The 27,693-nt window shown below is 34.0% G+C and overlaps 1 protein-coding gene and 1 long non-coding RNA gene across 2 annotated transcripts in view; one reads left to right on the forward strand and one right to left on the reverse strand.

Annotated features, from left to right (window-relative positions):
• The window catches only part of LOC107999592 (netrin-1), a 120,561-nt gene that overhangs the window by 32,320 nt on the left and 60,548 nt on the right, over window positions 1–27,693 (reverse strand). The window contains exon 2 of the mRNA XM_017059523.3: window positions 15,019–15,207. Coding sequence (XP_016915012.2) covers window positions 15,019–15,207 — 189 coding nt within the window. The remainder of the gene's footprint in view (window positions 1–15,018; window positions 15,208–27,693) is intronic.
• LOC114577752 (uncharacterized) lies at window positions 1,084–26,229 on the forward strand. The gene is made up of 5 exons (XR_003698054.2): window positions 1,084–1,462; window positions 1,782–5,134; window positions 6,044–6,463; window positions 24,353–25,641; window positions 25,732–26,229. It is a non-coding gene; the product is annotated as an uncharacterized LOC114577752 (long non-coding RNA).

Here is a 27,693-nt window from a genome sequence, read left to right on the forward strand (position 1 = left end):
GGAACGTGTCAGTTATCACTTTTCACCCTTCTTTTCACCCATTGGCCAGCCGTTCAGCGTCAAGTTACGTCTTCCAAACCTGTGGAAATTTTTTTTTCTTCCTTTCTCTCTTTTTTTTCCACTCTCCTTCTCTTGCAAATTCCGAAGAATCAGGAAGCTTAATCGAACGAGGAAGTAAAGAGTTTTTCAACTTTTCACAGCGTACGTTTCGCTTTCCAATTAATCTCGTTGAATAGAGAATAGAATCGAATAGAATAATTTTATTATTATATTTAGCATTATAAAGTGTACACGATTGAAATTATATCGTTTATTTGCAAATTCTTATTCAATTTCGTCTCGAAAAGAGATGGAAAAATGTTTATTAAAAACATTCTTATATATATATCGTAGTTCAAATATCCGTAATCAAATTCGAGTAACAATGATATTAACTCGTAAACTCTTTGCCCCTGATTAGATGCAACACGTTGTACAAACAGACAGTATCGCCAGCTCGATCTTATTGCATTAGTTTGCCAGAATAGAATCGGATGCTTTCACACCTCCACTCGATTCTATCCGTTTCCTGCAACAAACGCGATTCCATTTCTCGACGGAGAAATTGGATACACGTAATCCGAGTAACGACTCTGCATTATATCTGAAACGTTTCTTTGGAAAAGAAATTTTACTTATCATCGATAATTCATACGCTGTATCAATAACGTATAGACATTCCCGCCATTTAACGATAAACGCCTTCGTTCAAAGTCGAAAAAAGAAAAAGAATCTCTCCCATCTCTATAAAATGATCTCGTCGATAACGGCGGTAATCTCGGGCATGCACGAGCCCAAAGGTACGCGTTAGAGTGGAAAAAGTGGCGGAAACCGATAAAACACACGAGGCAATGCATGTAACCCCGCGCGTTACCTACGCGCAACGAAACACGGATCGGCCGCTCGTAAATCAACCGTTCAACCTAAACACAATACCGCAACGATACTCGAGCATCGTTTCAAATCTCCTTAACGCAACGTAGCGCGGAGCAGCGTAGATGGCGCGTGTTACAACGCGTGCAGAGAGACGGGAGGGGAGGGGGATCGAGTGCAAGCCTGTGTTCCCTTCTCGTGGAAACGTCCACGCGGGATAGTGCGCGCGGCGTACATACAAACAAATAACGGTTCGACCGGAACGTGAGTTTGCGAAAATATTTATAGCGGGCGCTTGCTTTTATCCGTTTGCCCCGACAAGAGTTTCGAATGGACGAATAGATTTGGTGCTTCTTCGTGAAACTCTCTCGGATCTGGCGAGATATGTAAGAAGTATATAGTAGAAGGTGATTAAAATTGTGGCGAAAAGATATTGCATGGGTTATTGAGCGAGTAAGATAACTTGATAGTCGCTTTATTTGAATATTCGAATGAACGATTAAGAAGAAAAGAAAAAGGAAGAAAAATATACGTGTATAAATTAGCAGAAGTAAGAATATTCTTAATATCATTATCACACTGATCAATCGTATTATTTTCTAATTTAAACGTAGCTTTATAGTATTTGTAATGTATTTGTAATGCGTTATATTTAATTAATTTGAACTTTGGCTGTGGAATAATATTTCTTCTTTAATTATGAAATTCTTTAAAATATATAAAATCTTTTAAACATTATTTATTTGAATTTGCCGCGCGTTCGATCAAATATTTGAGAAATTCACATATAATTCTAAAATATTTTATGAATGTTGTATTTTAATCATATGAATATAACTCGTTAATAAATTATTTTCAAATTATTTTAGGATTCTATCGAAATTTGTAAAAAGGAAATACAAGTTTACAAAGCCTCTTAAAAAATTTGTATTTTTAAAATATGGCCTTTCATTAGATATTAAAAGGAATAAGATTTTATTTTTCGATTCATACAAAAGTAATGAAAACAAAGATTTTTCAAAATTTTAACAAAGTTATGTTTATATAGAATTTAATTATTGGAAATATAAACCGAATACGATTTTAAACATACGTAGAAAATTAAACCAAGATAATATTAATACAAATTATGTTAAATATTGATAAAAAATTGTAATAATATAGTAAATTTAAAAGAAATATCTAAAAGACAGATTTATATTTATATTACATTAATCGAAACTGACGATAATGAATCATAACATCGAGATTTATAATGTATTCACTATCTATTATTGAACGAAAATTAATAAAGTATGTATTTGATATAAACAATTTTCTTTCAAAATCACTGTACAATACCTACTTGTGATTTTGAAATGATAATCTATATCATGCATAATTATCTTCAAAAATTACATTTTTACGTCGATTCGGAATTAAGATTCAGAAACAAATAGAAAGAGTTCAATAAACAAATCGTAATAAAATTTTATGGAATATACAACAGCGTCTCAAATACAGTCGTCAGTTTTAATAACGATCACTTATCTGCTACAATTAAAATACAGAGGAGAAGATTGATCTCTGTCGACGTTCGCAAGAATTGCTCAATAACATTACTATCATATTTGAGTGATCTTTCAATGAATGAAGCATTTGTCTTTGCAGTGATATTTATTTTGCTCTTGAACTTCGTCTATTTGTCAAGACGTTGTGTCGTACATTCATTCTTACAATTCTGAATTACGTTATCGTTATTTTTTTCGTTCTAGATTTTCGAAATAATATTCTTCTAACGAACGATCTACAATTCAGCACAATGGAAAGAGATATTAAATCGGATAAGATACAGCTCTCTCATCTTGCTAATTGTAAGATCGTTTAATTTTGATCTGCCGTTTCTAAATTCAAGGTCGTAAAAAGAATCGTTATTTAAAAAAAGATTAAGAGGACTTTGACTTTTTGTGGGAAGGAAATCTTTAAGAAAAATATAAATATTCGCGTTATCCGATTTTTAAAAAATTAATCGACTCGTGATTAGATGGAATAATCCGAAGAACTTAGGAAGATAAATCTAATTACAGATGTAATATTGGCCTTTTCGTCCCTTATGACAATTTGCCACGCGATGTAATAGACACCGTAAGCAGGTTCCTTCGGAGTATCGAGTTTCACCCCATTACACCTTCTATGCATTTATTACGCGCTCCCTCTGTCTTTCTTCTGCTTAACCAACTTCTCGCTCGTCTCGTATTTCATTCCACGCGCGTCTAATCAAAACTATGCGATGACGTCTTTCTCATTCATACGAGAATCCTCATTCTTTTCATACACCCTTCCTACATGTCGCGTGCTAATTGGTCCAAAGTGGGTGTCCAAACATCTCCGAGATGTGCTAAATAAAATAATAAGAATATGAAATAGAAATGAACGAATGAAAATTTATGGAAAATGGAATTAAAAAAAGTTGAGAACGTTATCGAAACGAGAATGACAAGGAGAAAAATGTATAAAGGATGTTTCTCTTTAAACGATATAACCAGTATTTTATTTCAAGTCTAAAGATTACCTTTTAACAAATTTAACGTGTAAATTTAGAAAAAAGTACGAATATAAATACATCAGTGCATCAATTACGATAACAAATGGTTTTAAATATTTTAAAGGAACGATTCGTCTATTGAATTAGCGAATAAATTTACTTTCAATTGTCGCAGCCTTGACGCAAAGGTAAATTATCGCAACTTTCTATATCCGTAACAGCCATAAAGATTTAAATTTGTTGGTCTCCCTTTCAAAGGGTATCGCGCTTTCGCGCAGTGCATACATCAAGTCCTTAAAGTCTAAATGCGCTTAAACTGGGAGTAACGTAAGCTATTAAGAGGTTAACCCCGGCTGGTACATATTTGCATGCGGTATTGTTCCCTTAATTATTCTTAAATTACAACTCCGTGTCACGCACGATACATAGTTCTGTAATAAGAACATTTAATCGGTGACACGTTACGATTACAACGTCTTGCACCGTAACGAATTGAAATTGCACGTGCAGTATATGGTTTATATCAGGAAATAACCACGAAAATTGCTTTCGTTAATAGAATGGAATTGTTTGTTCCGGCACACGAGTTCAATTATGGAGAAATTCGTATTTTCGGATGATTTCTCTTTTTTTTTATAAACAAACCATTCTACTTCAATATCGAGGGTAAATGCAACGCTCGAATATTTCTCTCTCCTCTTCTCAGAAAACAACATTCCCCTTTCCATCGTAACTATGCAACACTCTTGCGAGCGCACGACGTACTCCATAATCACGCGCAGACTTTATCTCCTCCGCGCGCGAACCAGCGAAATCGGAAAATCGTCGAGTACAACGTACGTTCCTCGAACATGGTCCAACGACACGATCTGATAAAGTGGTTGAAGGAAGAAGAAGAAAAAAGAGTCGACGGGGCAACGGTGGTTGTCATTAACATTTCAGAGAAGGAATTTTTTTCTTTTTTTTTCACCCAAGGGAGCGAACGCGGGTGAAGAAGAAACGAAGAAGAAACGCGCAGTGAACGGAGCTTCGTCAGATGCTCGCGTGGTGGCGGGCTATCAATTTAATCTTTTCTCGATGAATGGACGGATCGGTTTTCTTAAAGTGCCGGTTTCACTCGGAGAGCCGCATTTCTTGACCCCCCTTTAGCCGGACGTATGGTGTATTCTCGGTTTGTGGCTGCGTTGGGTCATATATTTGTGCCGTGGCGCGCCCTTAAATTATGCGCGCAATTACGCGTACCTGCACCGCGTAAGTGCATCTTCGTATAGCGTTGCGCACACTAGCGCCATCGTCTAGAGAGCGGGCGAAAAGAGTGGGGAACGAGGAAGAGAGACGGAGGAAAGATTACCGAGTTGGAGGAAAGGTTGAAGGAGAGAGACGGAGAGATGAAAGAAGAGGAGAGGAGGATACGTAAACGATCGCGAAATTGCGACTCTTCTACGTACTGTTCTACAGCAATTCTGCTTTTTTTTGCGAGGTGTTAATGACGAGTAGAAGTGGCTGTATAGGTCGACCAAGTGCTGTCGAGTTAGCAAGATACGCTCGTGGTACGAACAAATGTGTTGAACGCACCGCGAGAGAAATATCCGATGCGGAGGATGTGTCGCCTAACCTATAATGCGTTTCGAAATGTCGACGCTCGACATCGAGCTTTATGGAAGAGGAGCTACGTACTGCTGCGTAAATGGAAAACGGGTAAATAGTTGGATGATTTATTATTACGATGACGTTGGTTTCGTTGAGAAATGACGATAATTTCTAAAACTTTATTCTGTTACTATTGTTTTACAAATTTGTAACTTGTAAAATTCCGCTAATAACGACAATTTGATTGTACAAGAAAATATTTTTAAAACGGATGAAAGAGAACTCGAATTTATTAAAATGAAAAACTTTTAATCGTTTTTTTCGTCGATTAGTTTTTCTGAAATGAACAAAAATATTTTCCGTACCGCACATTACATTTATAAATACTCGAGCAAAGTTGTAATACGATGTTTAAATAACAAATATCTAAATTCCAAATAAAATAACATCCACGCAAAAGTTTATTCCGATAATACAAACAAACATACAATTTTGCCTTTCTACGTTTACTTTCAATGTTATTTTACTATTCGAAATATGTACATTCTCCGTTTTAAATTATACTATATATAAAAAAAGATGGAAATATGTATACATCTTTCCATTGTTTCGCACGTAATGTCACTTTACGTTAGCGTTTAAAAACATCGTTTCATCCCACGATGAATAGACAATATGGAACTCGTAATCAAATTTTTCACCGTGTTTATCAGACAGCTTCGTTTATCAAACATCAACATCTCCAAGGTTTCAAGTTCAATTTAAACCGTGCAGGTGAGATTGGTGTAACGTTGCGAATACAGTTGCTTCCAAAAGTATTCCCATTTTTAAAATACCAAATAATTCGCATCGCGCGTAAAACTATGCAAACTATTCTTTTTCTCGATTAAACGATGAACATATTTTTTTATTCTCGATTAAAATAATTATCGACAAAGATATATCAACTTCCATAACTCATATATAATTTTTTTTCTCAAGGTTCGTAAATTTATCGATCGTTAACTATCTTTCTAGGACAAAATCGCCAACCGACTACTGGAAAATATCGAAAGTCAACGATCGATGACCGCCAGTGATCTGCGTAGTAGCCGGTGGTTGAGGATGGCTCCGCGTTCGACTCGAAGATTTTCTTTTGGAGAACGAAAATAGCCAGCGCGGCGGTACTTGGGCGGTAGGTCGAGAGACGGTTTTCAGATAGAGAAGTATCTCTGACACACCGGGTGTGTACCGCGTGTATAAATTTCATCGTGTACACACGCGCACGCATAAATCGCGCGTAACCCTGAGGGTAAGCGCGTAAACAGGCGCGCGCATCGCGAGAACGTAGAGAAGCATGGGGGCCAGTTAGGGAGAAAAGGAGGCGAGGAGGAGGAAGAGAGAGGGAGAGAGGCGAGGAGAAGAGAAGAAACAAGAGTCCTGCGTGTTCAAACAAAGGTGAGTCTGCAAGTTGCACCTTGGCTGCAGGTACTCCGTACTCCTTACTCCCCTTGTATCTCGCTACCTTTCTCTTCTTTTTCTCGGCCCTTTGCACGTCCTCTCTATGATTTTATCTTCCTTTTGCCAATGTTACACACCGCGAAGGTTACATCCGGCCGAATGTCTTGTTGCCAGGTGTATAAAGCGTACACTCTCCCGATTCCTCTCCTTCTCTTATCTCCGCTCCCTTCGTCTTTCTCTTTCTTCTTCTTCTTCTTTCTGTGGTTCTTTTTTTCTTTATTTCTTAAGTTAACCTCCTTGGGTTGCGCAATCGGTCGATCGTTAGAAAAGAAACCAAGGTGAAAGGTGTTTAAATTTAAGATTTAAAGGAAGCCCGAAGTGACGGATAGGATTACATTACCGTGATTAAATAGAATATTATCCCTGGCTTTCTATTAATCTTTCGAGTACTTGGTTCATTTCCGATTAATCCATTCGGTTTTATCTACGATCTTCTACGCGCCATTGTTTATAATTAATTCCATCTGTCAAAAAAGCGAAAAATTGGAAACACGTTGGAAACCGTTGTCTCGGTAATTTTTCTTTAAAAATTTGTTTCAAAGGCTTCTGGAAAAGAAAAATTGACACGTTGCCCGACATTTCATTGTCGTGTATGTAGGAGAAAGTAAGATAAAGATCGTATAAAGATATATAATACTCGTGAAAGATTTGAGTACCAAAATTCTATATATAGGATGTTAATATATTTTATTTTCTGCAAAATTCTAAAAATTAAATTATCTAACGATATAAGATAAACGATGAATATGAAAAAACGAATGATTCGATATTTATTTTATTTTAAATGATTTTGACAAAACTATAACGTATTTATAAAATAAATATTTTTGCCGTTGAACATAAAACTGTGATATTTATAAATGCAGTAAAAAAAAAGGAAAGAAATTTTGAATAAATGAATTTTTAGATATTTCGTTTCAATCTTATAATAATCCACGATTTATCAATTAACCATTTTAATTAAAAATTAAAACCAAAATTAAAAATTAAAAGGAAAAACGATTTATCCCAAATTAGATTAATAATTTTATTTAATTTATAAACAAATTTATGAGGCACTCGAAATTTTTTTCCAGATCGAAATAACGATTATGCGAAATTTTGTATTCAGCAGGCGTAGTTTCAGTCCCCTGTCGAGATTGGATAATTGGTTCAATCTGATTAGGTAAATCCTTTGCAGGCAGTCTGCTATACCTTTGAAAATGCTATCTTCCCGCATAATTTGTACAAACATTTACCAGGACCGACTTTACTTAATAGCTTTTCCATTCATTTCGAGCTTATAACGAATTATCAAAAGCAAATTCGATCTTATCTATTATATGCTGATATAACAAACACATTTTTCATTCCATTTATTTGTGAGTAAATAAAAATAATTTGTAAAGATTTTTAATTACTTTTTATTTTTTATTCAAGTTACGAATAATCTCATCGAATACATCTAATACACTATAATAACTCTGAGTCGATTTTGAAATTTAATTTACATATAGTTTAATCGTTGTTAAACTTTATTACATGAAATGTTTATTTGGAAAATAATTAAAAAATTCTTATAATTGTATAAATTTTTGTTTTCGTTATCGGATGGATAATAATAGATTAACTCGTGATATTTCAAGCATCAAATGTTCAAATCGAAAAAACATTGAAAAAACTGCCAAGTGCTTTTCAACAGTTTGATTGATTGGTTCGAAAACTTTCCTCTTTCGAATACAGTTGAACGTGTCATATGTTTGATTAATCGATTTCATTTTCGATGAAAAAGAGAATGAAATAACAGTGTATGTTTCGATAAATATTATTGAATAGTAATAAAACAATAAAATAATAAATTCGAAACTATTCCAGTATTAATACCACTAATTACTCGTCAATTATTCGCATTAGATTAGCTTAAATCGATCCTCTTTCATCACAAACTCAAAATCTATGATATACGATATTACATAATATAATATTAGAATAATTTAATTATCAATTTCGATCAAGTTAAATCAAGTTGAATCGGGTTAAGCGACTAATTGAGATTCGATACGTAATAATTATTTCGTACGATATAAACTTTTGTTGCACGTGCAAAGAGGTTAATTTCGCATGGAGAGTGAACGTGGGATATTTTAGGGGAGGATGAAATTCGTTTACGACTAACGCGTTGCATAAACACGATTCATTTCGATCTTGTCCCAGCGCGGAGGAAACGATCGAAATATTCGGTGGCAAAGGAAATGGGATCGTTTCAACAAGGCGCAAACGAAATTGGATGCTCGCGCGTAATTACATGCGTATCGTGTATTTATCTGAACAAAGGGTAACGAGGGCTGTCGGATTCGAGTGCACTTGATTTCTTTGTCTCGTTTTATCCCGTCTAGACGATCGATCGTACCGCGGTTTGCTTGTTTCCGCAGGAAGAAATGAATTAATAGATATTTACATAAAGAAAATTGGGAAACGCTATAGCGTTGAACATTTTTTTCTACTTGTGCCATTCAAATTCCCAAAATCCAAACGAATAATAATTAATTTCGCGTCTCGATCAATCGCAACTCGTTTTAATAAATTTTAATCATTTAACTGGTAATCAGTTTTTGTAAGTGATTGGCTTCTTGCAAGTAGGAATTTATTACAACTAAGTTCACGTCTGTTGTAAAGAGAAAGGTATATAATATATCTACCATGTTAACGTTTTTGTGAGAAAATAATTTAAATTTAAATTTGCATCGACGAAACGAAGATAAATAAAACTGATTCTCTTTTTATCTCGCCCAAGTACAATCATTCGTATCAAGATTCTTCGTAAACGTTTGTACAATATAACGTAATATGGTATAATACACGGTACAAATAGAAATGCAAACTTATTCTATTTCTATAGTTTTATGTAAATACAATTCAATGGACTATTTGATATCGTTTCTTTCGAGTAAGATTTTTTATTAAAAAAATACCGAAATAATAGGAAATCTTCACGACTCAATTTCATCTTTTATATTAAATATTAAATTTTACATCTTTTGCATAAAATTTCTACTAAAGAGAATTTTTTAAAGAATCCATCATTTTGATACATTAGGATAAATTATTCTCAAACGTGTGAATTTCCTTATCCGAAATTGTTTCCACGATATTTTTTTTTAAGGGGCCAACGGAAAGGAGAAGCGTCGAAGGCGAGGAAACGCAGAGTGCGAACGTATTGAAAAGGAAAGAAAGGGGTTGGTGTGCGTGTAGGAGGGGAAGAAGGAAATGATAGCGAAAGGCGGTGAAGGACAGAGGGAAAAAAAAAGATGTAAAGGGAGTCAATGGGGGAGAGGAAGAGGGGGCGTGAGAGACTAATAGTGCTGATCCCACCACAAGCACCGCTTGGTTTAAGACCCGGCTAAGTGGTGGATAATGAATATGCTAACGTGTGCCGAGTATACGAGGAAAGCTTTGCACTTGGTATCGGGTTCAAGCACCTTCCGACTACTGTGTACGTGTACAGTGCTATATCTTTCTTGTGTACTGCGGTTTTCGCAGCCTACTAAAGGCCATCCGGAAGCTAGAAAAATATCCGAGTGTCTTCGAGTCTTTTTGTTTCCTCTCGAGAACAATTTTCTTCCGTTCCGATATTTTTTACGCGAAAAAAGGAAGGAAAAAAGAGAGAGAAAAGATCGATAGTGGAAACGACTATTCGACAAAGTGGAAAGGCCAGTAAGGTTGCCCAAAGGGAGGCCACGAATGTCTCGGTGACCGATTCTGTTTGAGAAGCAACCCTTGCTGGAGGGTGTCACCGGGGTTAAAGTAAACACAGGCTGGAGCTTTTGGGGTAGGATACAGTTGAAACGTATCGTTCCGCTATGGCCACGCGTGCTATACAAACAGGGGAAGCCTCTAATATTACCAGCCACTGTGTGCGCATATAGGGTGCTTCACGAGAAGCATAACAATTCGGCAGCGATATCGAAACTAAAAAAAAAAGAAAAGAAGAGGGGAAAAAGAATGAAGAAGCTATTTACAATATTTTTGACTAGTTACGATTACGTGTATTTCGATTCCAGTTTCTTCTTTTTTAAAAGGTAAACTTTTGTTTTTCTATCGTGAATGAAAAAAGATTTTTAAATATTTCATTCTATCGTACAGCGATAACTAGTGAATATATATGAGATCATTGATCGGTAAATGTTGGAATAGTTTTTTAGTCATCGTTTTCCGCGTATAAATAATCAAATTATATCGTAAATTATTTTATACAAATAAATTTGTTTATATCTCGTATGTTGTTCTCGGTTACAAGATACACATACACGTACAATGGATCGAATAGAAATAATAGGTCACATCAATAATCAATAATCAAATGAATAATAGGTTAAACAGCATAAGTGTACCTAATAACTAAACGATAGAGTTAAAGATCAAGTTTTAAATGATCGATCAAGAAGAGAAAAATGTAGCGTCTTTTATCAATATCTCGAATGATATCATGATCGTATCCGAAACATATCTACGTAAAAATAATCAAACGATAAATATCGTTCGCTCTCAAATTTATTTCCAACGTTTCGATTCCATCTTCTTCGCTCGAATTAGAAATATCGAATTAGAAATCGTTCGTCCAGATCGATGTGTTCGCAAGGAAAGGTGGGCGAGTATCCACGGGTCACCTCGCAACGACATTAGATACGGCTGTTAATTCGTTGACGAGGCAACAAATTTCTTGGCCAATTCACCGCGTGTCCGTTGGAACGAGTGGAAGGGGCAGAGGGCGATGGCAGATGGCAGAGCGGAACGCGAAAGAAGGAGAAAGAAGGAACGCGCGGTGGAGGGGAGAGGAGGTCGAAAAGCGAAAGAGAGAAAGCAAGAGAGGGCGCTCCTCGTTGGCGGTGAAAATCTCGAAACGAGCCAGTTGCCTGACCCGACAGAGCCGTTTTCCGTGTGCTGGAAACTACGAGCGCAAAATTGAGAGGGCTCGCCGTGGGAGCCATTCGGAGTTCACTAACCGTGGAAATGGCACGAGTACTCGATGTTACGTTGCGACGCGACGCCACGGAGCACGTGGAGCAAAAGGGGGCGAATGCTTCGGAGGATGCATCCCCTCTTGACTGCACTTCATTTTTCCCCTCTTTTAAAATACATTCTACGGGAGAGGCCGCTCGTTTGCGTCTCTAAGTGCCAGTCTTATTCCTCCCCGCGTATTTATTTCTCCTTTTCTGGGAAACCTTGTCTCCCTTATCTCTTTTGCCCAAAATAAGATTTAATCTGTTTTTATGGAGAGCGTTGACATAAAAATTGGAAAATATAATTTTTCTTCGTATCGTACGATTAATATTAAAAGGATAGATTATTGATCGAGTATTATCGCCTTTGTAAAGAATATTTTACAACGAAATTGAAAAATTTTATCTTTTGTAACTAATTAACTAAGCTAATTAACTAAGCTAATGAAATAATATTATTAATTATCTTTGGAATATTTTAAATTTTATTACATTTTATGAATATTCAATTCCAATCTGATTTATATTTACACTTTTTATTTCTACTGTTACATAATTTGTGGAATCTCGTTATTTTTATTTTTCTTGTCGAATCGAAGGTTGTACGATTCGTTAATCCTTGCATTTGTTATACATGAATTATCCGAGCAGATATTAAAATAAAGCGATGGTAAAAGTTTTGTGAATTACTTCCAATCTCGAGAAAAATAATCATTTGTACAAGAGAAATTTTGGTAATATCTTTTTTCGCGAATATTTCAAAAAGTAAGATCGAACGGTGCAAAGGATTGTAGAATCCAATCAAGAATAATTTGAAAAATTCATTAAAAAATAATCTCAATCTATTCAAATATATTCGCATCTTTGATTCGTTATTACGAGTTATTATTGGTTTGGATTCTTGCCAATATTTATAAGAAATGTTTAATTTGTATTTCCATACGAGTTCTCTAAAGCATTCTAAACATATGTTTCTTTATCTGTACAACACACGTACAAATTGTCGTTCCTTTATCCTTTTTCTTGGCGACAATTCACCTTTCTACTGTTTCAATTTAGCATAACATAAGACATTCGCGTGTACCTTTTTATATATTCCCATCTATTCTTTCCTTGACAAATACGCTACGTATCCCTATACTATATAGTACGTTTAAACAGTCATAACTTTCTTTTGTGGTAATAGTTTAAAAGGCAAGCATATAATTCAAGAAATCAACTCAATCGATTTATCTATTATATAGAAAGAGATATATATATACATATATCATATCTATTTATATTCAGCTTATAATTCCTATTGTACATACATTTTATCTCTTTTCATTACTTTTTGAAATATCTGCGAAAAAAAATATTACCAAAATTTCTCTTATACGTTCCTACAAACACGTTACAAATGTATAATTCAATGTTCAAATTCATAGATTTTATAACGAATAAATTTTTAACTAACTCACCCGTTATACGTGTAGTTGCCCGCTCTGGCCATGTGTACATTAACGGAGGATAAGTGGCGATCGCATACTTTCGTGCGTGCAACCGCGGATATATAACAGAAATTGTACGTAATAACTTTTTCATTTTTATTTTTCGAAAATTAAAACGGCGTGTAGTTGATCAAAATATATATTTGTATCAAAAAACATTGAAAATCTGCGCCTATTCGAGGATAGCGCCGCGTATCAACGAGCGTATAAAGAAGAAACACAAGAAAATCACAATTGCACCATATCATACTCGAACTCTCCTCTTCTCTCTCCATTTCATCTCTTCATTTCGGTCGCACAGCACATCCTGCCACATCGAATAATTACCCATTTTCTAACCTCGAAATTCGTTCGTTTCGGATATGGCGCAATCGTGGCGGCTCCCCGTGTTCGATTCGCACTGTCTCTGGCTCAGTCGTATAAAACACAAGTGTCGTGCAGAGGGCTTGCGCGTGCTCTCACCGCGAAGATAACGAACAGTCTGTATTCTCGTTAGCAGCCGTGGCAGCCGTTAAGATAACAACGAGACACGACACTCGCAGCGAGGCACGAAAAGAAGATTTAAAGTCGTCTTAGGATAGTAGAAGTTTCATAAATTAGTCCCTAGAGCGTAGAAGTCGCCACCATCGACGTCGTATTGCGTGGGACGTTGGTCGGGAGAAAGGGCAGACCGTCGTTTTCATTTCCCTTAACCGTGAAACCGTAACCTCGGGCGCGAATTAAATCCACCGTGAAACAACGAGAACTAACCCTCTTTTCACGGAGGTAATTAACGTGCGGGTAACTGGTTTAAAGGTTCGTTAAATTTTATAATGTTAATGGAATGCGGTGTCGAACATGACAACGCAGCGTAAATGTGTATCGTAGCCGCGATATCGGCGCATTATCGTAGAAAATATTTCACGGGTGTATCGATGGTATTAAGCACTTTTTTTGCTTCCAGGAAATTTTACGGAAGAGAAATTAGGTTTAAGTGATTTCTTTAATTACGGTGAATATTATTATTGTAAAGTCGATCGGTTTAAATCTAATTTTTTTTAAAGCTCCTTTGATATTTTATTTGACAAATGTCATCACTTTTACACGTGAGTAATAAATTTGTTTTTATTATATACTAATATTTTTATTATCGTCGTACAATCAAATTAAAAATCTGAATTATTTCGTTTCTAAATGTTCAATAATCGATTTGTAAATCTTCTCATAAAGTATGTATTATCCATAATTCAATCTAAGTAATCGTTAAAAATTTCATTAATTACAAGAGATATTAAATTTAAGTCAATTCCAATCTTTTTAAACCATCATTAAAATCTCCTCCTATTATTCGTGAATAAATTTTTAATATCGTTGAATTAGGAAAAAAAATAAGATATCTCATAACTCGTACAAATAGTTAGAAATTAAAAAAATTTTAAGAATCCATGTCGTATAAACACACAAAAATATATATTCTACTAATAACGAAAATGACGCCCTAAACCGACGTGAAGCCACTTGGAGAAACAGACGAAATTAATGGTAATAACGTGAGTTTCAGTGCCGATTGACGATTCAAAGGACGAAATTGAGGTTATCGAATGTTTCAATTTATATTCAGATTTTTCATCGTTGCGATCGATTATTAAGATTGAACCACTTTTGTGTTTATTTGATCGCTGTTCGTACGTACAGTCGGTCACAAAAATTTCCGTCCATACGTAATGATAATTTGTGAAATCAATCTTGGAATTCTTTCTCTGTACGTTCAATCTAAAGAAACTTATCAATCGATTTCTGCGACTGACTTAACGAGCGAATTTATTATTAATTAAAAGTATCGATGCAATCCATAACAGATATCACACACGATCGATCTCGATCGCGACATCAATTATTCTTATATATAGAATCTACGATTCGTAAGAGGTGAACGAACACGACGGCAAGACATGCAAACGATTGGGTAACCCCCGATTAATAGATCAATGGGAACAGACTATTCTAAATTAGCAGTGATTAATGCCTGTCGAGGAGCACTTACGTTTGCAGGCTTTACGATGTTGGATCGGTCTGGCCGGATCCCTGTAGTAACCTTCTCGACAATAGTGACAGTGTCTTCCTGCCGTAAAATGCCGGCACTGCAGACAAACGCCTCCGCTGACGCGTCCCGACAGCTTGTACAGTTCCATGTTGAATCTGCACTTTCTTGCGTGGAGATTGCAGTTGCACTCTGAAACAAATACACGCCCGATTATTCGACCAATCTCCACTCCCTTTTCGATCGAAAATATCGTTGAAACGTCGATTACCTTACGAATGGATTATTAATGTATAAGTAAGGTTATGTGTGCTGATCGTTTCGTCGCGCGTAGTGATTTTTGAAAAATTTAATTTGATCTTTTTCGATGGAAAACTGGCTTTCCAAAGTTTATCTGTCAATGAATTAATCTAATAATACTCTGTGATGATATATCCATGGTAACCTAACAACGCCTTATTATTATGCATATATATTAATCCATACGAGTTAATTTACCTGTGATTAGCATAGATTAATCAGATAATTAACGCGTGTTACAGTTGTTTAATAACTATATTTAATTATTATGTATCGAAGTGATATATTGCTACTACGTAAACGCATATAAAAAGATATATTTTTGTTCTAAAATACTGTTATCGAGTATATGGAACTTTGATTTATCGATAATTTAATAAATAATAAAATTTAGAAAAATAGAAAGAAAAAGTGAATTTTCTCAAACATTCTTCCCACCTACGTCGAGCATCAACGATGCTTTACGAGTTATCTAGGTTAGAATATAAGGTATAGTCACCTTTCAAATGAAATCGATACGTTAGTTACATTTTGCTTTGTGCAATGTGAACAAGTGTTCCACGCATTCTCATTCGGTTATAAAAAATAAAAACATTCGATAAAAAATTCTGTCAAGTTTGTGGAAAATTATAAACGAATAACTGAGAGAATAATATATTTGTTACTTGAATATTTTTTAAACAATACGGCAAAAAAAATATTTTTCATCGCACCTTGTATCATTAGATCATTCCGTTTAATTTAATCTAGGAAGAAGAAAAGTTTAGATTGGTGAGTAATTTCGAGAAAACGATATTTGCAATATCTATCATCGTCTTTCTCGTTTACTCTCTCGCTAAAAATGTCATCAAAAACGCACGCTGAATACGATATCGTATATCTTTAAAATCTTACAAAATCTTAAAAATTTCGAAACGAGATGCAACGAAAGAAGCGTCCCGCCGTATATTTTCCTTAACATCATCTCGATCCTTGCGAAACAAAACTCGAAACGATAACGTCATCGCGTTCCCTGAGAAGTTAACTTAATCGAGGGAGAATTTTTACGGCATTTATCACGGTAATGAGTTTCGAGCGCATTCATTCGAACACCGTCTTGTCTCTTTTCCGCGGTGACACTTTTCCCCTACTTCCGCTTCCGTGCCGTTTTCCTTCTTTACCCCGGAAAGGTGGCAACCCTGTCGTATCGAGGGCTGCACCGTCGTCCATTGAATTCTCGAGAACCGAAGAAGAAGAAGAAGAAGGAGGAAAAGAAGAAGAAGAAGAAGACGAAGAAGAATCTCGAGAGGAATCGTGCCGTAACTCGCTCTACTCGAGCACGCCGTTCTTCTTCGTGACTTCTTGAAAATAACGGAATAATTGAAAGGCAGCAATCGGACGGCACGGAGGCGAGAACGAGTATGAAGATCGGTATGGAAGTTTGCAATTTTAACGACCTCTTCTCGCTCTATATTCGTGGACGTATACGCGATCACTCGACCCAATAATCCGTCCAAGCCGAAGCGGATCCTGTTTTAGACGCAATCGCCACGCATCCTGTTCTCTTAACTCGTTCTGTTCTTCGCGTTAACGTTTCTCGATACCGAAATAGATTTTTACGCTCGTGAAATGGATTCTCGGTTCCAGTTACGAGAGAAGGTTCGACGTGTTTTACGAGCGGATTGATAAATAGTCGCGCTTCAATTATGAAAATTTTGCTTTTTGCGGACGAGAACGTAATGGATTGTATCGTACGATAACATGTTTGGAGGATGTGAAATCTCTACGAATAAATTAATCAAAATTTTCTCAATTCATTGATTGCTTAAATATAATTGACTAATCGCGATTGAAGTTTGATAAAGTGAAACTTGTGAATGTATCTTAATACCTTAAAGCATTAACTCGATGGTATTAAAATTATTTATTGTAAATCTTTCTTTCTGCATAAACGAACAAAATTACAAATATTAATAGTAAGTGAATAGAAAAAGCTCAAAAGTAATTCTCGTATAACCTATAACACACTTTATCGAGTTTTATGCATTTATTTTTGAATAATCGTAACTAGTCTCGCATCCTGATCATCAATTCAAACTACATTGTAGTCGTTCGACGAATCAAATGATCGAAAATAAATACTTTTCTCGCTATTTTCTCGTTCCCCTGCTCTTTCTCTGTCGCTTACACCGTGAAGAAAAATCGGTTTGCAACGAAAGTCGAATGACGATGCATCACGAGATCCGGAGAGGGATAAGGGGTTATAGTCGTTAAATTCACGTGGAATGTGGCGTGTCGGATCGATCGAATAACCTCTCGATAGTTAATAACCTTGTTCAGCCACCGTCTGAAATTTCTTGATCGATTCCTGTTATTAAGCCGTGGCTGGCTAAGGGCCCGGCTTGTTTTCGTAGAGGCAATCGCTGTAATTAACGATTAACCGTCGTATAATCGATGCTCCACGTCTTCTGGATTTTCCTCCTCGAAACTTCGGCTATGCTCTTGGCTTCTCGTTAAGATTTATCGCGCACCCCCGAGCAGCAACAGATTTACAAGCGAGGAACTTTGATTCTTTCTCTTGTATCTATTGACATCTATTGGATTCGATAGACTTTTCGGAAATGGAATCGAACGCAGGTTTTATAAAATTATCGTTTCGTTTCTTCCATGAGTACAAAAATTTCGTATTATTATTTTTTATTATACATATTTGGGTAAAGTTTAAAGAAAATGTTCACGATTCTCCCAACTTTTCTTTTTACCTCTTTCAATTATAAATTTTCCACGTAACCAAGCGCATTAAGTAGCATTCGGAAGACATTCGAAGAGAGTAGATTGGAAAAAAATAAGAGCCGTTTACACGTGTATTCAAAATATCCTTCAGCCCGAAGAAAGGAGAAAGAGCAACAGTTTTATCTTATTGGCGCATTAAAATTCATTCATTTATAGATAAAAGTGGAGATAAATTAAAGGAAAATACGATCTGTTGTAAGCTGTCGATACGCAACAGTGCGTTCAGATATCGAATTACATGAAATTCAACATTTTTCACTCTTAATAACGATATTTAATACCATAGGAGATGTGTATTCATGCAGAAAATATTGGACTGAAAATTGAAACGTGTGTATCTTTCCAAGTACTTTTCGATATCGCGAATTATCTTGGAGTGAAAGGTGAATCGTTTGAAAATTTTAAAACTTCTCTCGACGCGTGCTTTCCACATTGTAAAGTTCGAATTCGTTCTTCTTTGCGTGAAATTAGTTTCAAAAATTACTTTTTTTTAATACATCTCCCGTTGTTCGAAAACGAAAATTCATTCAAACTCCGCGGATGTTTCTAAAATGCGGACAATCATCGTATTTGGAGGATAATTTCGTTACAAAGTTGCTACACATTTTGCGCATCAGCCAAATGTAAAATTATCCCGCACTATGTTTTTTAATTTTGAGATATTTCTACAAGATATTTGGAGGATAACGATTCCATTGCCGTTCTCTTCTTCTTCCTTTCAAACAGTGTACGTTCAGTTAAGAATCAAAATGTTAACAATATCTCTACTTACATTTGTGTTTATTGCATCGAATAATGGAGAAGGTATAAGAGAAGGAAATATTGTTTATATGACGCAATAAACTTTATAATAAAAAGAATTGTAATTATAGAGATTGAATAGCAGAATTACGTTTAAAATGGAACTAAAACTGAACAAAACATGTAACATTTTCACTTTTACAAGTAATGAAATTTATGCGAATATATTCATTGTGCGTTAAGTAATTCTGCATGCTTTTATAAAGCTCTTAAAAAATGTAATTCGTTCCTCGTCTCTCTGCGCGATTCTTGAAAAGCGTCCGAATAACGTGACGCAAGTTGACATTAATTGCACTCCATGTACGTGCTCGACTCTTTTTACGCATTTAAATAACAATATCATCATTACTCTTATCATCGATCGTAACTCTTTCGCATCTTTCATTAGAACGCGAAATTTTTCCAGATGTAAAAGCAAACGAGAAAGTATTATTTTATGCCTTCACCTTAATAACGCCAGTTTCATCGTCGTTGGGAAATTGTGGACAAATTAGTCCATTTAGGAGACACGCTTAATTTTTCTCGTTTTCTTCGCGATCCGAGAGATTACTTCGAAACGATCTTAAATATCCGATCCTTAACGCGAATATTACCACCACTTTGGTGGTCTACTGAGAAAAAAAGGATCGTCGTGGAAAATTTTATATTTAATACGAATTAATTAAAACTCTTTCATAACGATTTACATTTCAGAGAAGTTTGATAATTACAAAGGAAGGAATAAATTATAAACTTGTATCTTAAAATTTGCATCTCGATTGTTCGTTTGGAAAAAATGTTGACACGGCGAATGACGCGCGAAAGAATAAAAATATCGGATTTACGTAACTATTCGAGAAGAAACAGCAAAGTTAATCTTTTATACCGTTTTGAAGTATCAAAACTGGAAAAGTAAGGATAACTTTTGAGGAAACATCCCTAATAATACGTACAAAGATTTAGAAATCGAATTTTATATTATTATCGGAGCGAATAAGTATCCTTGTTATCAAGAATAATCGAAATTCACAATTCTTCGGAAATTGAAATATTTATATCCAGCGGTTGACATTAAGCATGAAAAAAAAGAAATATCATGCAACTTGAAAAACACGTTTTTCCAATCGTAATTGTGAAATTCCTCTTCAAACGACAAAAACATCATTTGTCTTATTAAAAAGGGGGTTAAGGCTTTGTTCGAGAAAGTAAATTCTCAGAGAACGTTGATTACGTTTTCCAAACGAGACTGTTCGATCGAGCGTTATTTGTTAAATTTGATCATAAAAATCTCCACGTCTGAGAATTAAAAAAATCAACTTGGCATTTTTCTGAGAAAAATCTAGGTCGAACGGTGCATTGTTTCGCTCGAATACGATTGCTTTTCGATGATGGAACCTGTAATTACACCCATTCTCGACATATCGCCTCCAAGGGTGGGTCTATTGTCGTGGCAGACATCGAGGGCCGTCGCTGGTGAAATTTCAATGCGAGCCAGTTGCCTCTGCACTTAGCGATCTTAAACGCATTACACAGCTCCGCACGCTTGGCTCTTCGAAGAAGAGTAAATTATCCAACACATTTTTAATACGAGAAGTTTCGACGAATAAATATTATTTTATGAAAAATAATTTAATATTTATAAAACGATCGTACATAACGATTTCTTTTATCGAACTTAATAAGCTAGTTGCACGTTATCGTGGTATTAACACGCGATTAAAATATCGTTCACTAACGTTTTATTTAAAAATTTTTCTTTTTCAGAAAATGAATCCGAGAAGGATCTTTTCGATGTCTTTTATCTCTATCCATCGGACATCTCGGGACACGTTAAAAATTATCCGGTTCTTTCCGGATGCCATTCTTCTCTTTCCTTCCCTTTGTGTCCGTGCATACCTGTGAAAGCATGCATACAAACACGCGCATAACCTAACACGCGTATAACCTCAAGCGTCTCGAAAAGGCTAATTAATCGAATTACACTGCCTCGTTTGAAGCAATAACGATACTCTAATGAACGAGGAGAGGATATTCGTCTCGATAAGAGGCGATGCACGACTCGATTTTATTCGTCCCAAACTTTTTCAGATTGTTTCTTTGTGAAGAAAGGGATCCACATTAAACGAAGGAAACGTGTAGTCGCTGATCGAAGCCGGTCATAACTCGGCCTGAATCGTTCTAATCGATGCAGAAGCGAGTATTTCGAGATAAAGGTTCTTTCCACACTTTTTTTTCATATTCGTATTTTCATCTCGATTCGTGTTTAAATTTGTCTTTAGTTTAGATTTTCGTTTCAACGTTTTAAAATGAAATAAATAATTTAATACGTAAAATATACAATAACTCGCGGATGTAGATAAAGTACAATGAGAACAATATACACGTACAATTTTTGTTAAACAATTTCAAATTACTTCAAATTTATTTTACGATATATAAAATAACGTGTTTCTTAAAAGAAGTATTTAACGTATTTATTATAGAATTTATTTTTATTTCGTCATACGTTAAGAATTACTTTACTAAAAATTACGAGATGCGTTCTAGTTTAGTACAATTTTTTTTATATTAATAAATATAACACAAATAAAAATGTTCAACAATTACTACATCTATTACTCGTTGATTAGAATTATTCTCGTAGTTAGCATTACTCAATTTCTAGAATATTTTATTATTATTTTTGCTTTTATTAGAGATATCGTAATCGTAATCGTAGCTACAATGTTAAAAATGTCATCACCCTATAATTACTTTCTCGCTAATCGAACCAATTTTCAACGAGGTTAAGAAAAGGATGCACTTTCACGCGACTCGTTCCATTAAATTAACCGGAATATGGCCCATGCTAATACGTATTCTTACATACGCGGACGTTCTCTCCGAGAAGGGGGTTATATGGTTAAAATAAAACGGTGTCTAACGGTCCGACCACGAAAGCAGAAAGATACGAAGGATGGAAGCTCGTATCCACCGCAAAGTATCACGAGTTGCACACGGTTGAGCAGGGTTCGTGACCTTTCGCAGCCTTTGGAAACTCGAGTGTCTGTATCAGATCTTATCGACACAGCTGGCAATCAACGTTCAACTTCTCCGAGGCTGATGATACCTGGCCTGCTTCGGCGGATCGCCTTTGAAAGGTAGAGGGACAGGCCTCCTAACGTTTCGGTGTCTGGTAGCTCCATCTCTAACGAGCTTAAATTCGATAGGTGTCGCTTCACTCGGCTGAATGAAATTCCGCTCGGGATCGAACGAGTCGGACTACCTCCTCGAATTCTTAAATTGTGGAATTTCGTTCTCTACGTTTACGTTTGTTGGGATTGTACCATTATTATGACTATTGGCGAATAAAGTTTATTTTCGATATTTCGGATTTGTTGTAAAATTGAAAAAGTTTTAAATTTGTATTATTTGCCTTCTTTCTTTATTCACGATGGCTAATCGTGAATAAAGTTTACTTTTAAAAATTCAAATTTAAGCCAAGAATAGATAAAATCATCTTGTGCAAGTTCGATTAATGAATTAAACTTATCGAATAATTTGTCGATCGATATTTTTGTACAACAACTTTTGTCTTCGAATATCCAACTAGGGAATATATTTACCGTAAGGAAAGAATCGGTAAGTAAATAAATCGAGTAAAGATTGCAAGATAAATATTTGTTTCAGTTTTAGGGAAGAGAATATCAAAGAATAGCTCGAGTAGGCATTTATCAAAGCTGAACAAACACGCTACTAAAGGCGACAGTGGTTCGATTTTAATTCCCGTAATCCTTCTAACGTGATTTCACGCTTTCAGATTTCGACGTGAGTTTCGTCTCACAATCGGCGTAGTTTCAGACATATGTGTTGTTTATTTAAAAAAGAAAAAACGATTTTAAATAAAATATTGAAAATAAATTTATATTATATTTATTCGGAATATTATTGAAAAAGTTATTTCTATTTTATTAAAGTTAAATTATTTTATTAAGTTAATTCTATTTTATTAAAAATATAAAAAGATAATTTGCGTTGTAATTTCAATATTATTTGTCAAAATCGCTTAATTTATTATTTATAATTGAAAAATTAAAAATTAGATTTTTTTTCGCTTCGTAATTATAAGATATCCATCTGAAATATTTTAAAGTTAATTCAACAAATTAATTATATAAATTCCGTTTAATAATTATATTTCAGAGGATAATTTCTTTCTTTTCTCTCTTTTTTTTTTTATTTTCATGTGTGTCAAATAAACATTCTCCGTTTCTAACGCAAAATATCAAATTATCGTACATTAAATCGGATAAATTTTACAAAATTTCCCTTTCACAATGCATCATTTTTAAAGTTACGATGCAATGAATTCGTATTAAAATGTCAAAATGTTGGGCAAAATATTAAGAAAATGAAATTAAATGTTGTAAAATATAATGTAAGTGATTAAAGGATAAATTCGTAATAACCAGGAAGAAAAAATAAAATTTCTTAAAGATCAAAATAATTTTTAATATTCGTTATGTAAAGTAACACATATTTAGTATCAGAAAGATATTGCAAAATGTAAATTAATCGTTTCTAGCATACGTGTTCTAGAATGTAAATATCGTGAGATAAGCTAGTTTAAATATTCATCTTGTTCTCGACGATTTGAATAACTAATCTTCAAACAATCGACATTTTGCCGTATTTCGTAACGTTATAAAATTTATTAATTTTTTTTAATACAAATATTTTAGCAAATATCGTAAATAAAACAAGATTTCGTTTCAAAGCAATTTTATTAGCATAATTCGAATATTTTTGTATCTTTTCATATCTTGATTTTATACGTACATATCATATGTATCAAAGGTATAAATTAATAAAAATAATTATTATTTATACTTTCATTCAGCATTTTAGATATAAAATATGAATATTCGAATTTGTAAAATTAAAAATACAAATTAAAATTGAACAATGAATTATCTGTAATATTTCAAATTGCAATTTTATTTTTTCCTCGTAATATTTAGATATTTTACTCTCGATCGTTGTATCAAAATATTTATCTAACGTAAAGATAAATAAATAAAATATCTAAAATTCTTTTTCAAATTTATACCAAACTAAAGCGATATTAATTACGATCTCGTTATCAAAACCTTGTTAAAATTTAAGTTATATTTAAACAAAAATTTTCAAACATAAACTAATACAATTAATACATTTTATATCTAGAATAAATATGCATAAAGAAAAAATATATTAAATTATAATACACGTTTTTATAAGAATATTATTACACCGATTTGATATAGCAAAAATTACTTTATATTTCTTACTTATTTCCATATATAACGCAAATTTCTGCCTTCTTCTCACTTATACGCCACTTATACACCAATATACATCAAAATATATTTTCAGAAACTGTATCACCATAGTAAACAATTGTTACTTTGATCAAACATTTGATAAAAGCACTTTTGAACTTAAAAAAAATATTCTGTTTTTACAGTTAAATATAAAATTTCAATGGCGGCGAATGGGAAATTCGAGCTAACCGTTTCAACCGTATTTCGAGCGGGCGTGTTTACAAATACGAATTTCTTCTCGTGGAAACCCGTCGACATAATGCCACCGTATAACACTCATCCAACAAATCGGTGGCGGAAGCTGCATTCCCTGTCCATCATCGAAAAGATCAGCCACAGACCAGATATAGTACACCGACGTCGAGTAAACACGTGGTTGTATCCTGTATATTCGGGAAAGCGTAAATTTACGAGCCAATAAATTATCGCGGCACGCCTATCGTGACACAGCTTGCAAAATGCTAACAAGCCGTTAACACCGTCGCGAGGCTCTCGACGTTAATGAGCAACGGCACGCGTGAAAACGAATCTAGCGGAATTTCGACGCGCCCGGCCTCTGTGGGATAAACAGAGAAATAAAAAAGAAAAAAAAGAAATGCCGACGGATCAAAATTTCGTCGAAACATTTTCCAATTGCGACTCGTAATCGAGTGGAAAATGAAAGTAGGATAAAAAAAATAACGAAAGATCAAAGATTTTGAAACATTATCCAGTTACGTGATAATATATTTTTGTTCAAGATAAAAGTCCAAAGTGATATAAATAACTCGATTTCTCTTTCAAACAAGGTTATTTATTTACTTATTTCCCCATTTCATTTGGATAAATCAGGCGTGATTGAAATTTTTAATAACGTTTCAAAAAAGTTACTCAATTATTTGTTAAAAGTTCAATTAAAAAAAAAATTTTTAAACTTTTTTCAAAAACCACGACGAACGAAATCTTCTTATCTTCTCGAACATCGAGATATTAATATACTTCGATTTAGCCATCAACGACACCTTCGAACGTTCGACCCCTTCGGGACTTTTTTTCGTTCCCGTTTATTAACGACGCGACCGTGCAAGGAATGACGATCGACTCGTCAAGGCGAGCAAGAACTCGATGGAAGAACTCGAGGAGCGTGCTTTATTCAATAAAGAAACGGAACGAAAGGTATGATAAAGATGGAGCGGAAAATATACGATTGGAGCTTCTGAAAAGGCACTGGATAGAGGGGATACGGGTGAATTACAACAACTTCTTTCGTAGCTCGATTCGATAATGGGCGCTAGGAGTATAACGCTATAAACGGCCGGTGTCGGTTGTCCGCCATTCTCATTACAAATGGTCTCATCTCGGGACACGTGTTTGTTTATGTCGTCATCAGTCGAGCACCACCGTTGCTACTTGCCTCCAACCACACTCCCTGCAAATGTATTCCACGCGAGAGGTATGCGAAGTGGAACGACTTTACTATCCACCGCCATTACGGCTCTTCTCCTTGGACTTATATTACGTCAAGATGTTGTTTATTCGACAGGGACAAACACTTCGTACCCGACCAGATATATGTCGTTCCTCTGAGCGTTCGATGAAAAGAGAAAACGCGTTCGATCAATTTTTCTACGACGAAATGAAGAAACGAATTGTTTGGATGATGGAGGATAATTATAATAAATAAAAAAACAGTCTGAATTTTTTTCTATACGTATAATGGGTGATCTCTTTTAACTTTTCGAAATATTTCCATTTTTGAACGCCCACGCTTCTTTTACAGTGAGCGTGAAGAGCATTCGTGCAATAATAAATTTTAAAAAAAGAAAAATTTTAAAATTTTATTTATTAATTTCAACGAATAACGCGTATATTTTTTAAATTTATTATTATTCGAATATCTATATATTACAAATATGTTATAAATATGTAAAAACGAGAAATATTATATATATAATTATTCGGTTAAATAAATTTCTAGTTTAGATTTCTCATAATTTATGCAATATCGTTTTTTTATTTATGTATAATATAACGTTATTTCATCATTAGAACGATATTTTATTAGGAGAAAAAGAGTTCTTGAAAAAGAGAAAATTTTATATTTTTTATTATTTTTTTCCTTATACGTTAATCTCTTATGGATATAAGTTTATGAATGTAAAGATATAGATTTATATAAATAGAATCTTCAACTTTTATATGTAGTTAGTTATTATTTCTTCATTTAATTATCAATAGTTTAACATCATCAAATAGTAATTTAAATAAATAATTAAGCTCTATTAATTAATGTATAAATTAATGTATACTATTATTTTGGCCCAATTCAATGACACTGAATTAATATTTTTCACATATTTATATCATGTAGAAAATTTTAAAAATATTTATACAAGTTTTATAAATACGAATATTAAAAATAAAAATGAATATTTTTATTAGAGGGATAATGTCATTTGCAGTTGTATTAAAATTATCTAATCAAATACGTACGCAATGTGTGAAATCATTTTTAGCATTACGCTGAACTAATAGGATAAAAGACTTATAGTATAACCTTAATCTATAATGTATGTATGCAAAATATTTGCGTCTCACCTGCATATATAATGAGTGAAATCATTTCGATTGTTAGATCGATAGTTTGAGAATTTATTGGCCAATCAGATTGTTCTGCTCGACTTTCGTTACACATAAGAAATCAAATATATAATAAAATATTTATTATATTGAAATGTGCATTTAAGAAAAGAACATTGCATTTATATAATAACATTTTTCTAACTTTGTGAAGTCAATTTTATTTTCTACAAAAAAAATTTTTTTATATCTAACGTATAATATTTTTTTATTCATATTTAAAATATTCATTTAAAAATTACTTTTTATACTTAATAACAAGTTATTTTTTCAAATACCTAATTGATATCATATTTCAATTCATAATTTTGATTTTTTTCAAATTAAAAGTTTAGATATTATAAATAGTAACAGGAAACTAAGACTGAATGAAGAAAAAAAATTATATTTAAATCCATGCTTACTTAAGAAGCTTTCAAACTTGATTTTCTCAAAAATGGAGCGCTATAGAAAATTTTTAGTATATTAAGTCAATTTATATTTTTTTGCAATTGTATCTTTATAATTACATATGACGTTCAATATATTGCGTTATAAAACTCGCGACAACAAGTGAAAGAATTCTTTCTATTCTACTAAAATTTTTATCATTAATATTTCCACTATAAATACATATATACATCAATGTTCAATAATCATCATAAGATTCAAACATAAAGCGTATTTTAATTTTAATACCCTTGCTATTCGACGCCAATTTGGAGTTTTTATTTAAAATCGATACATGTATCCCTTCAGCATCGAATCGTAGTCGGATTATCTGCCTCGAGATCATAAATTCTTTACTTTATTTCGTTCCTTATCTCTGAGGATGGTGCAAAACTGGCGGGCCAGTAGTAAACCCCGAGGTAACGTAGTAAAAAAT

The sequence above is a fragment of the Apis cerana genome, linkage group LG2, assembly GCF_029169275.1.
Source record: "Apis cerana isolate GH-2021 linkage group LG2, AcerK_1.0, whole genome shotgun sequence".
Lineage (NCBI taxonomy): Eukaryota > Metazoa > Arthropoda > Insecta > Hymenoptera > Apidae > Apis > Apis cerana.